A 12,251-nucleotide genomic window follows, 5' to 3' on the forward strand; every position below is an offset into this window, starting at 1 on the left:
GATCACAAGAGTTAGAAGAGGGTCCGGTATTTATTTGGACGACTAGAATGTCTAATGATTCGACGCAATTGTAGCTGAGCTACAACAATCTGAGTGATCCAATTGGCTTGCTACGTCTAGATATAGCAGCAGCCTAATTCTACGCTCTGCCGTGTGTACCAGTATAAAGCAGCGGAGACTGTTCGTCACTCGGCGAGATTTCTTAGGACTTTGGTCACCCGAAATTTGGATGATGAGATATTTGTTCTATATGGAAGTGCGTGAGCCGTTTTCCTCCGCCAAACGAAAGTCGAGCCGAATTATGTTAAAGAGGAAAAGACTGTCTCTTATCATATCTTATTTAAGAACTGCTACTTGCCCGAGATAATGAACAGGAAAGCGTTAGCTGGCCCAAAGAATGGGGGGTGTACGGTGCATCTATAGTAATGTACAATCGCTTCAGAATTATTGAGTGCTGTTTGAAAGTTCTCGGGCTCAAAATAAACATCATATGGAAACGACTGAACAGCTTATACTGACTGTGTCTCCAGATGGGCGGTACGAATTCTGCCTCATTAGGGTCTCTATAAGTGAGATGCATCTTCAAAGGAGAGAAAATAAAATGGGTCGTAGGATACTCGTTTCCATAGATCCTTTCTATATGGTTAACCTAATATAGGTTAGACACGGGAGTGTATGGATTTTACTTTATAACCAGTCTCACCCTACATCATCACTATTCACTCCCACTCCATGGCATCCTCCACGGCCTCCCATGGCGCATCCTCCATTTCCTCATCATCTAACTCATACTCAACATGGCGTTTGGCTCTTTTAACCCCACTCTTCCCATTCGATCCCACTACGACTCCAGTATCAGCAGCTTCACAGAGTTCGACAATCTTCCTTGCCTTATCAAGCCCATCAAGAATAGTCCTGAGCATGACGGGCAGTTCTAGCTCCTGCAAAGCGCTCTTGCTTACTCCATTATGTCCATCACAGCCATTATCTTCAACTTGTTCGTCGGCGTCTTTCCAGCGGTTCCGGTATTCCTTCGCTTGGCCAAGATGAATTCGCACATCCTGTTGGCCGAGCGCTTCGTGCAAGGGACAGTCAGGTTGATCAAGTGTGAATAGGCGATTCTCATGGAAACGGTGGGAACTGAAGGTTGAGACGGACGCTGAAGGAGTAGAGGACTTGCCTCCTGTAAGGTCACCTCGTGAAACGCGGACACCGCATATTTCCAAACATAGCACAATGTATCTTTCAAGCAACACATAGAATTCGAAAAAATCAAGCTTGAACATTGTTTGTACTATATCGCCATCTTTTCCGGTGTTGTATGCAAGAATGGTGCTGTGGTGTTGGGCTGATTTGCTGTCGGCATCGTTGCATTTTAAGACGTCAATTGCGCGTTTCCAGGAGCAGCACAGCGCCTCCGCCTTCCAGTATAAGCGGCGAAGAAGGCGGAAGGCTTTATCTTTGTCGTCAACAAGTTGTTCAGCGCGCGTACGGCTTGAGCGTCGTTGGGCCCACTTGGATTCTGCCAGGGTCATCGGTATTGCAAAGACGCGGGATCTGGAGGGAAGAGCTTGAGATGCAGGCTAAAGGACCCAGAGGCGAGGTTTAAACTTAGCATGACCAAGTTAAGCGCGCGGCGTAGAGATACTGTTTCGTCTGATATGCATGATAGATGATTTGGTGAAACATGGTTGGTGTGGCAGTGAATTCAGTCAGAGCCTGTTCCGAACAACGACTGATATGGAGCAATGATAATATCTTTCCGTGTAATTCATCCAAAATTTATCCGCCAAGATAAACCGCTCCGATTTTTAATAGATGCTTACTTGCTCGATATACAGAAACTGTGCAAATCATAGCAAATTGAAGGACGGGTGACCGTCGAAACACTTCTCGTCGGCCCCGCGATATGGTCTGTGGAAGAAAACCCCCTTCACCATATTGAGTCAATGCCTAACTATCTAATACCATTTTTGTGGGAACCACATCATTCCAGCTATCTTTTGTATATTCAATAATATAGCCAATTACGCCAGAACAAGTTACAAGCTCTATGTTCTTCCTTAGCAATCGATTTCCTCTCATTCGTTATCCGTATGCCTTGTTCATCTTTCTGCCATTCGTCCCTCGTCTGCTCTGCTTTGAAAACGATCATGGATTTCCCTTCTGCATCTCGTTGCTGTACCCAGATTTCTAAGACTACTTCTTTCATATCATCTCCTTGCCTGAACCTAAGTAGCTCTGGGCTAAGGAACCAGGATTTCCATGGACCCGTGGCGGATGTTGGTGTCTGCATACCAATCCCTCTAAGCTGCGGTAATTTCTTTTGAATGTACCCCAGCGCATTGCTAAGGTCATCGGTCATACCTAGTCCGAATAGAAATGGTGTTGTCAGACTGAGGCGGCGAATGGCGCTAAGCTGCTCGCTTTTCAGCTTTTTGATGAATGGCTTTGAATCTTCATATCTCAGCTGGAGCACGGGCTCGGAGTATATCATAAATCGAGTTTCGCTGTAGACGAGTCGACATGTCAAGAAGAAAGCTAGAGGGTTCAAAAGCTGCCTCTCTGGAACCCTATGGTTGCAGCGCTTGCCGTTAAATATGGACCAGATAGGATATGCGCAGAGAAAAGGAGAATCCTTTTGGGGTTCCATACAGGCACTAGCAATGAAGTATGTGCGCGTGCTACCGTATGAATCTTGGCGTTGATTGATATGAACAAGCAGAGATGAGAAAAGGTTATCGTAAATCATCAGACGAAGCTCTGCTGGAAGCTCTAGGAATTTCGAACGTGGGTGGTGCTGCGGTTCTTCCGCTTGATTGAGATTAGCAGAAGAGCTAGATGAATTGAGAAGCTCGCCAGGCATTATCGAAGGAGGCACTGAGGTAGCCAGGCCAGGCCTTTGGTTGCTAGCAACAACAACTTCGAAAAAATTTTCAAAGCCAGGAAGTTGAGAAGTTGTCGACCTGAATCGAAGTTCCTTACTACCATCGTAATACTGTCTGACGACCTAGATCGTCTATACGAACTATGTCTCAGTTGTCTCGTATCTTGAGCTCGTATGTCTCATCAAACGTCTCATTACCTGTTTCTCTTAACTATGACCTACTACATGACGACGTCGTCGTCATTGTATTTGGGACCTACCTGATGTATATAAGAGAGCTTCTAGAGCCCTCTTTAATAAAAACAGAGTTCTCATTCCTGATCGTCCGTTCAACAGAAGTTGTTTCTTTCGACCTCGTTTGGGCGCTAGGAACATGTTTGTAGCTAGAATTTTAGTTAAACTTAGTTCGATCAGCACGTGCTTGGTTACGTATCTACTCCCTGATTTTAAATTCTACAATGGAGCGTCTAAGAGCTTATGGGCGTCGCTCCGAGCCGAAGCATGCGCATCACATTTCGACTTTCCTAGTCGAGGTCATTGTACGGACTGCATAGAGAAAGTAGTCACGCTATTATGGACCTTCTTTTATCTAACACTCCTAACCATGTCCATTACTCCGCCTCTAGCCAGCAAGTTCCTCAGGCTCTTCTGCCGGTTAAACACCCACTGGAGATTCGATTTTTTAACTATCGTAATCACAACTTCCGCGTACTAATATTCTGTTTTCCCGGTTAGTAAAACCACTAGTAATTTTGCAGATGAAGAGGAAATGGCCATTCTACGCATCCGACAAATGCTACAGCAAGGATATCTCTAGGATTCGAAGGCGTAGTGGTTTAATTGTTGCGACAACATGCATATTTGAAGTGCGTTAGCCAGTCCGGGTAGGGTGACAGCTGCAGGCAAGGCTTGGGTTTGCTTTAGTGCGCGGCCTGGGGTTGTCATTGGATCAAGCAGTTCGCCCAGCCACCTGCCCTAGCCGCCCGACAATTGCGTCAGGACGCCGCAAAGCCTCGGAGCAACTACCAAACAAACACTGTACATCGTTACTTCTCTTTTCCATTGCTGTCTCTTCCTCCAAACTTCCGCTCACTCTTCTTGCCCTTTAATTCAGGGTGCGATTGCTTCGGCCTTGTTCTTGTCACTCTTTACACTTCTACATTCGAATTGCCAGCCTTGCCAGCTATCACCCCTCCATCTCTTAGCGCCGGAAGAGCCGGCCAAACGAGGCACAGGAACCAACGCGTATGCCCATCAACACCTCTCCCATCACCTCGCACAGCTCCAATAGCAAACACCACGCAACCAACGCGCAAAGGCTCTGAAGCCTCGAAGCCTCACCTACAATGCCAGTTATACCACTACCTCACGATGCAGCCGCGCCGAAATTGTCCTCGCTGGTCCTCGCCCTTCGCAGCCTCATCCCGCATCTCTCCACCACACTATCGCGGCACAGCATCCTCACCGGACGAGCTTCCACATCTCCAGACCCTCTTAGCGATACCCTTGCTGTCGCGCCACGCGCAATTACCGGCATAATACCTACTTACTACGACTTTGGAGGACCAAGTGCCGGCATCACCGTGGGCATCGTCCTCGGCAGCGTCGCTGGCTTCTTCCTTATCCTCTGGCTGTTTTATTCCCTTACCAATGTCGGTGGCGCTGCAATCGCTGGAGAAGAAGAAGTCGTGGTGCGCCGCCGCCGCTCGCGCTCCCCACACTCCCGCCGCTCGAGACGCTCCACTCGTACGGAAGTCCGCGAAATAAGTCGCTCGCCGCGACGTCGCGAGCACATTATTGTGGAAGAGAGGAGGGAGCGACCACGGAGCATTATCGTAGAAGAACGGCGAGTCCCAGGCGATGATATTGTAGAGGTGATCGAGGAGCATAGCGACATACGGCCACCACGCAGAGAGAGGAGTCGGAGGAATAGCGGATACAGGTCAGTAGATCCTGAAATTTACTCCGAAGATGATTATTCGCAGTATCCGTCGCGGAGGTATTCGTAGATAATTTAGTTGGGTGAGGAGGTTTGGGAGTTTTTGTTTTATAATTGTAATTTTACTAAATGATCGTTTTCCCTGCAGGTATTAAATCCGCGGAAACGAGGTGTGAATATAGATATTGGTCATATAGCTATATCCACGCACCCCACGAAGCAATTATTTCGAAACGAAGAATTGTGGATCATTACGCTCCAGCATTGCCCCCATCAAATCATCCGTGTTTTCGAAATGCCCTCTCTTTTTTAAGATTTATTTCTTGCCCGATACTGCCAGTATTCACGATATAGATATCCCTCTTTCTCGGACCAATTGGGGTTCTTTTGTACATTGATTTCGTGTTTTTACTAAGCTCTGGTGTTACGGTATTCGATGCGGATAAGGACGGGGAGCACGGTCTGGAAGCGGGGTCTTCTGGGCGGGGATTGGGTTAGACTAGGGGCATTCACAAGTGAGAATGTCCTCTAGATGAGTAGTGGCACGAATATTTAGGATGGGATAGTGGGGTGCTGTGTGTCAAGATGTTGTATAGACAGGAGCTAAGTAGCGGCGAGGAAACCCACCTAAAGAGAGATAGTGCAATATCTTATATGGATTTACATACCCAAACTTTGACCGTAAGTGATTTTTTGTGTTTTGCCTTACCATGCTTGTCTCAATGTGCCCTTGATAAAGGCATCCACATTCGTTTAGTCATTGTCTCATAAAATTTAGCAAGAGGCCGACTATAAAGTTGCAGAATTAGATGACCTTCATAATTCTGTTAAGTATCTAAGGCCATTTATGAAGGCACAGCTTAGACACTAAATGTCTAGGGTTAGCCTCCACGGCTGCACAGGATGATGCACAGCGAGAAATGCGAACCGTCGGTCGTAGCATCCATAGTGACTGTAGTTAACCGCAATGATCTGTTTCTTATGATTGTTAACTTCTCAATAAAAACCGGCTAACTAGTCTACTGAATTCGGGGAGCTCAATGACTTTTCGCAAAAATGAAGAGAGTGATTGCGCATTATACGAATTTTTCTTTGAGCTCAAACCATAAGAAGTATGTTAGAAAAAGAAAGAACGTGGTTGGCCAAAGCATTTTCGGTTCGCAGTATGACGCCAATTTAGAAAGTGAGAAGCTTGGGCTTTCCCGCGGGGCACCGAGCTGACTCGTCCCCCGGCTCCTCTAGTCACAATTACAACACCACAATACATGCCCTCGACTATTTTACGCTATATCCGTCCTCACTTTGTATCGCACTCCTAAATCAGTAAACATAGGCCGCAACCACAAACCACACCGCCAGCAGCTCAAGCCGAGCAAGCCTTGGCGCAGCAAAGGAAAACGCGGCAAGATGGGTCAAGAATCATCTTTGCCAATGGTGGATGAGAGCACGCCGACGCAGACTTTGGAGAGCAGGACATTGGAATCTGTGGCAAAAATGCTGAAGGAAGGGAGATTCAGACGCATAGTAGTTATGGTAAGCATGCAGCGTCTTGTAGAGCTTCAACTCTTGAAAAGAGCTTCATTGACATATCGGAGACCGGCGCAGGCATAAGCACAAGCGCAGGTATCCCAGATTTCCGGAGCCCGGACACGGGACTATATGCCAATCTCGCTCGTCTGAATCTTCCTTACCCCGAGGCTGTTTTCGACATTTCGTACTTCCGCAATAACCCATTACCATTTTACACGCTGGCACAGGAGCTCTATCCTGGAAAATACAGGCCCACTATAGCGCACTCATTCATTAGACTGTTATACGATAAGGGACTGCTGCTCAAACTATTCACGCAAAACGTCGATTGCTTGGAACGCGAGGCTGGAGTACCTGGGGGGATGATTGTAGAGGCACACGGCAGTTTTGCACGGTACGTAGACCAATCAATACCCAACCTAGGAGTTCTAAAGAGTAAAGTCTAAGACCATTTCAGGCAGAACTGTATAAATTGCCATTCTACATACTCGGATGACCTGATGCACAAGGCTATTCGAGATAAAGAAGTACCACACTGCCTAGACGAAGGGTGCGGCGGGCTGGTGAAGCCGGAGATTGTTTTCTTCGGTGAACAGCTACCGGCTGACTTCTTCCACAATAGAGGATTGCCAGCAGAGGCAGACCTTTGCATTATCATGGGTACCAGTTTGTCCGTTCAACCATTTGCTGGTTTGCCCCAACACTGTTCTGACGGTGTCCCGCGACTACTCATCAACCAGGAACAAGTTGGGACAATAGGCTCGAGGAGCGACGACGTATTGCTCCTAGGTGACTGCGATGATGGAGTAAGGAGACTAGCAACATCTTGTGGGTGGCTTGAGGAACTAGAGGAGTTGTGGAAGCAGACAGCGCCTACAAAAGATGCCGAACCGGAAGAGAAACCCAAGAAGTCCAAGGATGAACAACTAGAAGATGAGGTTGAGAAACTGACTAAGGAAGTCGAGGAGACGCTAAAGTTGTCTGAAAACCAGCATAAGTGGTTAGAAACCCATGTGGATAGGAAAATTGTCCAAATCAAGAAAGAAACTGCACAAGGAGAATTGCATGAAGCAACAGGGGGGCCAGCTGAGAATCAGGAGATCCAGGGAAGCAATCCTATAAAACAGGACTCAGATGAGATTTTGCGACCCGTTACTGAAGCTGAGGAGAAATCAAATCCAGAGCCTAATAAAACAGACTCTGGCGGAGATGGGCTGCAGCATATATTTCCCCACCTTACAGAGAAACCTTCCTTATAGAATACTCTTGTTCCCACAACAGTGTGCGTACGACGTATATTGAAAAACATCCACATGACAGGTCATTCATTGAGTCCTTGCTATACCATGAGTTGTAGATGAACATATGAATTCCTTCATAGCTTAATATACGGGAAACATTTATATTTTCCTGAAGTACACCAAACCAATCATAAAGCAAAACTAGATTAACTAGACGCCTCAGCGGCGTGTGGGACAAAAACAAAGATACAAAGTTATATGATACATAATTATTCTTAAACCTGTTTATTCTCTTATCGATAAGGATTAGACTAATCGGAGAGGTTGGGTAAATACAAAATACCCAATCAATAATAATAGCGAATCTTTGATAGTCTCGTGAAATTTAATAGCAAAATGTCTTGCTGCATTACTCACCCTAAAAGGACCTAGAAAAACAGGGCACAGTGGGGTTAGTCGACTTAGCATCTTCATCAGAGGCTCCTTACTAAAAAAGATTAGATTGGGTGCGTTTGTAGCTTACACCTTATATGAAGAAAACACAGCAGATTATATTGGATCATCTACCGGGTCATCGGTATATTCTGGTCCTTCATGTGATTGCACTTCCTGTTGCCGTCGCTGTTTTTCTAAATCGGCGGCCCATAGAGCCGAGCCCGCAGCAGTTGTCAGTAAAAATAACATACTAAGTACAGGAATAAGCTGAAGCATTAGTGCTACGGTTCCGAACCTATATGGATGGTTAGGCCATCATTGTTACTAATTTTGTCGCTCTGGCCTACCAGGTATATTGCCATCTTCTGTGCTTGACGAACGCATTCCTCTGCTTTCTGTCAAATTCTCGGAGCTTGAAGTAACGCCAATGCTGTAGCGGACCGGCTCGATAGCCAGTTAAAACGAGGAACAGTGGCACACCCACGATCGGTATGAAATTCAATGGCAGCAGAAGGATGAATTCAACGATCTGGCGAAGTGAAAATGGGCCATATACTGAGGATCGCGTAGGTCGGCCGAGCCGTTTGACAGGATTGTCGCCTTCTATAGCAACCGGCCTTCTCGTAGAGACAAGGTCCTCAAACCCCTTTTCCACAAGAATCGAGTCAAAGATGTCGAGCTGAGACTCGTCCTTTCAATGATGTCAGTAGTTGAAAATCTACCCAGAGCCAACGTAGGGCACAAAACCACAAAGAATGCCTCAAACAAAATGGCAACAATAGCTGCCCCTTCACCTAAGACAAGAAAGGTGCCGTTTAACCAGGCGCCAGCATAGTGGAAGATGGCGAGGAAAGCAACTTGTGGGAGGTAGGTCCAGAAGAAGAGGTTTCCCAAAACGAAGATACTGAGTAAAAAAGCAGGCAACAGGCGTGTTCGCAGCAGTGGGTATAGGAAGGGGTGAGCTACGAAGTAGAAGAGGCCCTGTTCAAACAGTGTCAGTGAGCTTGACGAGAGCAAGAGGTAAAGAAGCCTATGAGAAGATACCTTGAGCGGATAAAGGAACGATGCCGATACGACAGCCTTAGCTGGGAGTACAAATATCGTTTGAGTTGCTCCAGACGAAGGTGGCGCCATGCTGCACTCCGAGTCGTGCCTTTATCCTCGGGCAGCCAGACTGCCAAAACAGACTCTAGACGGCAGGTGGTGGATGACGTAACCTGGGTGGCACTCACCGCCTTGGAGGGCATGTGAGAACTATCTTAGCGTGAACACTAACCTCTTCCGCCGTCACCGGGCCAAGAGACCCTTTGTTGGTTTAATTACTCGGATCTTGTGTCTTCTTCTGCGGCGGTAATAAGATAGCCTTATGAAGAGCATCTTCCCAGAATTTCTGCTCTTTAACTTGCTGGAGAGACATCAAGGTACTGATGAAATGCTCGTATCTAGTTACTCCCTCCAAAACGGCAAACCGGCACGGCCGTTATTCCCGTTGGAAATCCATTAACTCTCTCGCAATTCGGCCGCGGATGAGGCCCGTTGCATGCATCGCACTAAGCTGCGCCCTTAGGGTGATTGCCGCTTGATTTGCTAATGACCAACAGCACTTTCTCCGCGTTCGGGGACTCCAGAAAAATGACTTCGAGAGAACTCACATTGAAGGAACCATGTTTCAACAAATATTCTCCCCATAGGTATTCGGCCTACAGATTCCGCTTTTTTCGCACTCTCCTTCCGTCGGACGACTTCAATCAAATCGACTATGAGCTACCCTATCAGGAAAGAAATTGACGAGAAAGAGCCTGGAAGCGGGGTAGTAACTCCTGTTCTAGAGAAAGACCAAAAGGACTCAGAGGACAATGAAGAGATTACCGCCGAAGATGTTGAACAAGCAATTGGGCACGTGCCTAGGACAAGTGGAGGGAAAGAGGATAATAACACAGTCGGCTCCAGCAATGGAGTTTTAAGTCGAATCAGGTCAAACACACCCTCATGCAGGGATCCCGGGCCTCCACCCGATGGAGGCAAGGCTTGGATTCAAGCTGCCATGGCCCATCTTGTCATTTGCGAAACTTGGGGCCAAATAAGTTCATATGGTGTATTCCAGAGCTACTATTCCCTCAGTCTAGGCCACCCACCATCTGATATTTCTTGGGTTGGGTCTACCCAAATATTCCTCCTGTTCTTCATTGGAACGTTTTCTGGACGCGCCACGGATGCTGGCCTTTTTCGTCCGGTATTCATTGCAGGGGTTTTCTTTCAGACATTGGGGATTTTCATGACGTCTCTCTCCACAAAATACTGGCAATTGTTCCTAGCCCAGGGTATCTGCACGGGGATAGGCAACGGTCTCCAATTTTGTCCAATGATGTCACTACTGTCCACATATTTCAGCAAGAAACGCTCTCTAGCAATAGGAATAGCGGCGTCTGGCTCGGCCACCGGAGGTCTGGTGAGTACCTTGACTTTGTTCATTTTCAGAGTTGGCATTAAGCAATCGAGCAAACCCTCGAAGATCGAAGAATGGTAGGAACATCTGTACAACGTACCTTGACTTATTTGTGGAGGTATGCAAGGTGCCTTACCTATTCTAAGTGGTCTGCGCGACTTGCTCGCTTACTTGCCTAACATCACTTCTGTCTGTATTATCCCAGTACTAACTGTTTCGTAGATTTACCCTGCAATAGCCACCCAGTTATTGTCGAAAGTCGGGTTTGGCTGGACTATGAGGACCATAGGTTTCGTCAGTCTTGCCCAAGGGCTCCTTACTATAGCAGTAATGAGAACTCGCCTGCCACCCCGCAAAGCTGGGCCACTAGTTGAGTGGGCTGCTTTGAAAGAAGTCACATATGTGCTATATTGTCTTGGCATGTTTCTGAACTTCTGGGGTTTATACTTTGCATTTTACTACGTGAGATCATTAATAGGTAATCGCCTGCATGTGCTCACTCACTGACAAGTTATCAGGTTGGCGCATTTGGAAGGGATATCATCGGACTAACCAATAAGCACTCCATCTACCTACTCATGATCATGAATGGTGTTGGGTATGTTGGTCGGTTAGTCCCAAACTTTTTCGCCGATCGAACATTTGGACCCTTGAATACTATCATCCCCTTCGCTTTCGTCTCGGGCATCATGCTTTTTTCCTGGTCCGGAGTGAACTCCCGTGGGGGACTGTATGCCTTTTCCATTATCTACGGTCTCTTCGCAGCGGGAATTCAAAGCATGTTTCCTGCAACACTTTCAAGCTTGACTACAGATCTAAGCAAAGCCGGAGTACGCATGGGCATGGGTTTCTCCATAGTCTCGGTTGCTTGCCTTACCGGCCCACCTCTCGCTGGTGCTCTTCTCCAATCGAACCATGGAAACTATTTGCATGCTCAAATGTGGGCTGGCACTGTTCTGATTTGCGGAGGGTTGACACTATTGGCCGCGAGACTCGCCAAAACAGGCTGGAAGTTGTGGGTAAAGATCTAGAGCGTTCAAGCTCGTATACAGGAAAGGTTTCTACTCCTGCGAACGCGTGTCACAATTGCCCCAGAATGGCATACAACGGTATACAGCCGTGAAGTTTTGCCGATTGAGGAGCGCTTGTTAACTGCAAATCTCTAGAAGAGACAAACTTTTACAAAAGCTTCACGATTGAGTTTAGAAGAGAAGCTAAATATTGAAGGGTAATATAAACAAAAGGACAAGCAGGTCTAGGCGATGGGGGAATGGTTCTCTCTAACGAAGACTAACAGATGTTGTTCATAAAATTCTCCAGTATCTTCAATTAGAGTTGGGATAGAAAATCAAAAGCCACACCCAACATCATATAGACACGCATGCTAGAAAGGCAATATATTAGTAATACACCTAGATTTATTATTGCTATTATCACAATCTATTTTCCAATGACGCTTCCCCTAGATAGTCTCGCTACGTTGGGTGAGACGCATTTCAAAACTTTCCTACCACTATTCTTATGCTTCCGAAGATCCAGTCTTGCTAGGCACTTAACTAGCCAATAGCCCTTACCTATCCACGTTATATCGCCTAAGCTCCTAATCTAGCGTGCTCTAGTAGAGATTTTACTTAGATAGGAAGCTTTTCTCTATATATTAGAAAACCTTTAGGTAGAAAAACAATTGGCAATAAAATAAAAACAAAGGAAAATACTACACTAAGATCTATAAAAGGAATTACTCCTTTTCTCTTAAAGCCCCTAAGGATAGAT

General features: G+C 46.5%; 6 protein-coding genes across 6 annotated transcripts; 3 read left to right on the forward strand and 3 right to left on the reverse strand.

Moving 5' to 3' along the window:
- Positions 1 to 719: 719 nt before the first annotated feature.
- On the reverse strand, positions 720 to 1,535 carry K441DRAFT_675813 (uncharacterized protein; the record flags this gene model as incomplete). The annotated part of the gene is made up of 1 exon (XM_067650891.1): positions 720 to 1,535. The coding sequence occupies one exon, from the start codon at positions 1,533 to 1,535 to the stop codon at positions 720 to 722; it is 816 nt and encodes a 271-aa protein (XP_067505881.1).
- Positions 1,536 to 1,699: 164 nt separating this feature from the next.
- On the reverse strand, positions 1,700 to 3,029 carry K441DRAFT_656975 (uncharacterized protein). The gene has a single exon (XM_067648101.1). It carries the CDS (start codon positions 2,864 to 2,866, stop codon positions 2,012 to 2,014), a length of 855 nt encoding a protein of 284 aa, XP_067505882.1. The 5' UTR covers positions 2,867 to 3,029; the 3' UTR covers positions 1,700 to 2,011.
- An 889-nt stretch (positions 3,030 to 3,918) lies between these two features.
- K441DRAFT_704402 (uncharacterized protein) lies at positions 3,919 to 4,900 on the forward strand (the record flags this gene model as incomplete). The annotated part of the gene is made up of 2 exons (XM_067653535.1): positions 3,919 to 4,829; positions 4,873 to 4,900. The coding sequence occupies exons 1-2, from the start codon at positions 4,234 to 4,236 to the stop codon at positions 4,898 to 4,900; spliced, it is 624 nt and encodes a 207-aa protein (XP_067505883.1). The 5' UTR covers positions 3,919 to 4,233.
- A 982-nt stretch (positions 4,901 to 5,882) lies between these two features.
- Positions 5,883 to 7,783, forward strand: K441DRAFT_694915 (NAD-dependent deacetylase sirtuin-2; the record flags this gene model as incomplete). The annotated part of the gene is made up of 4 exons (XM_067652768.1): positions 5,883 to 6,009; positions 6,160 to 6,359; positions 6,422 to 6,750; positions 6,814 to 7,783. 4 exons carry the CDS (start codon positions 5,883 to 5,885, stop codon positions 7,613 to 7,615), a joined length of 1,458 nt encoding a protein of 485 aa, XP_067505884.1. The 3' UTR covers positions 7,616 to 7,783.
- A 92-nt stretch (positions 7,784 to 7,875) lies between these two features.
- K441DRAFT_632644 (uncharacterized protein) lies at positions 7,876 to 9,382 on the reverse strand. Its single transcript, XM_067646352.1, has 4 exons — positions 9,077 to 9,382; positions 8,780 to 9,013; positions 8,380 to 8,723; positions 7,876 to 8,327 (listed from the first exon to the last, which is right to left on the reverse strand). The coding sequence occupies exons 1-4, from the start codon at positions 9,164 to 9,166 to the stop codon at positions 8,147 to 8,149; spliced, it is 849 nt and encodes a 282-aa protein (XP_067505885.1). The 5' UTR covers positions 9,167 to 9,382; the 3' UTR covers positions 7,876 to 8,146.
- Positions 9,383 to 9,617: 235 nt separating this feature from the next.
- Positions 9,618 to 11,895, forward strand: K441DRAFT_656978 (putative MFS monocarboxylate transporter). Its single transcript, XM_067648102.1, has 3 exons — positions 9,618 to 10,481; positions 10,701 to 10,940; positions 10,997 to 11,895. The coding sequence occupies exons 1-3, from the start codon at positions 9,792 to 9,794 to the stop codon at positions 11,507 to 11,509; spliced, it is 1,443 nt and encodes a 480-aa protein (XP_067505886.1). The 5' UTR covers positions 9,618 to 9,791; the 3' UTR covers positions 11,510 to 11,895.
- Positions 11,896 to 12,251: the final 356 nt, after the last annotated feature.

Source organism: Cenococcum geophilum (assembly GCF_001692895.1).
Source record: "Cenococcum geophilum 1.58 unplaced genomic scaffold K441scaffold_13, whole genome shotgun sequence".
Lineage (NCBI taxonomy): Eukaryota > Fungi > Ascomycota > Dothideomycetes > Gloniales > Gloniaceae > Cenococcum > Cenococcum geophilum.

What these genes read in the sequence shown, in the direction of transcription:
- K441DRAFT_656975 (XM_067648101.1), bottom strand. Translation starts at nt 2,866, where the DNA reads ATGCCTGGCGAGCTTCTCAATTCATCTAGCTCTTCTGCTAATCTCAAT.
- K441DRAFT_632644 (XM_067646352.1), bottom strand. Translation starts at nt 9,166, where the DNA reads ATGGCGCCACCTTCGTCTGGAGCAACTCAAACGATATTTGTACTCCCA. An exon ending in CGTTCCTTTATCCGCTCAAG is followed by an intron (nt 9,014 to 9,076) that starts GTATCTTCTCAT and finishes CTGTTTGAACAG; the next exon opens with GGCCTCTTCTACTTCGTAGC. An exon ending in TGTTTGAGGCATTCTTTGTG is followed by an intron (nt 8,724 to 8,779) that starts GTTTTGTGCCCT and finishes CATCATTGAAAG; the next exon opens with GACGAGTCTCAGCTCGACAT.
- K441DRAFT_656978 (XM_067648102.1), top strand. Translation starts at nt 9,792, where the DNA reads ATGAGCTACCCTATCAGGAAAGAAATTGACGAGAAAGAGCCTGGAAGC. An exon ending in GCTCGGCCACCGGAGGTCTG is followed by an intron (nt 10,482 to 10,700) that starts GTGAGTACCTTG and finishes ACTGTTTCGTAG; the next exon opens with ATTTACCCTGCAATAGCCAC. An exon ending in TATACTTTGCATTTTACTAC is followed by an intron (nt 10,941 to 10,996) that starts GTGAGATCATTA and finishes ACAAGTTATCAG; the next exon opens with GTTGGCGCATTTGGAAGGGA.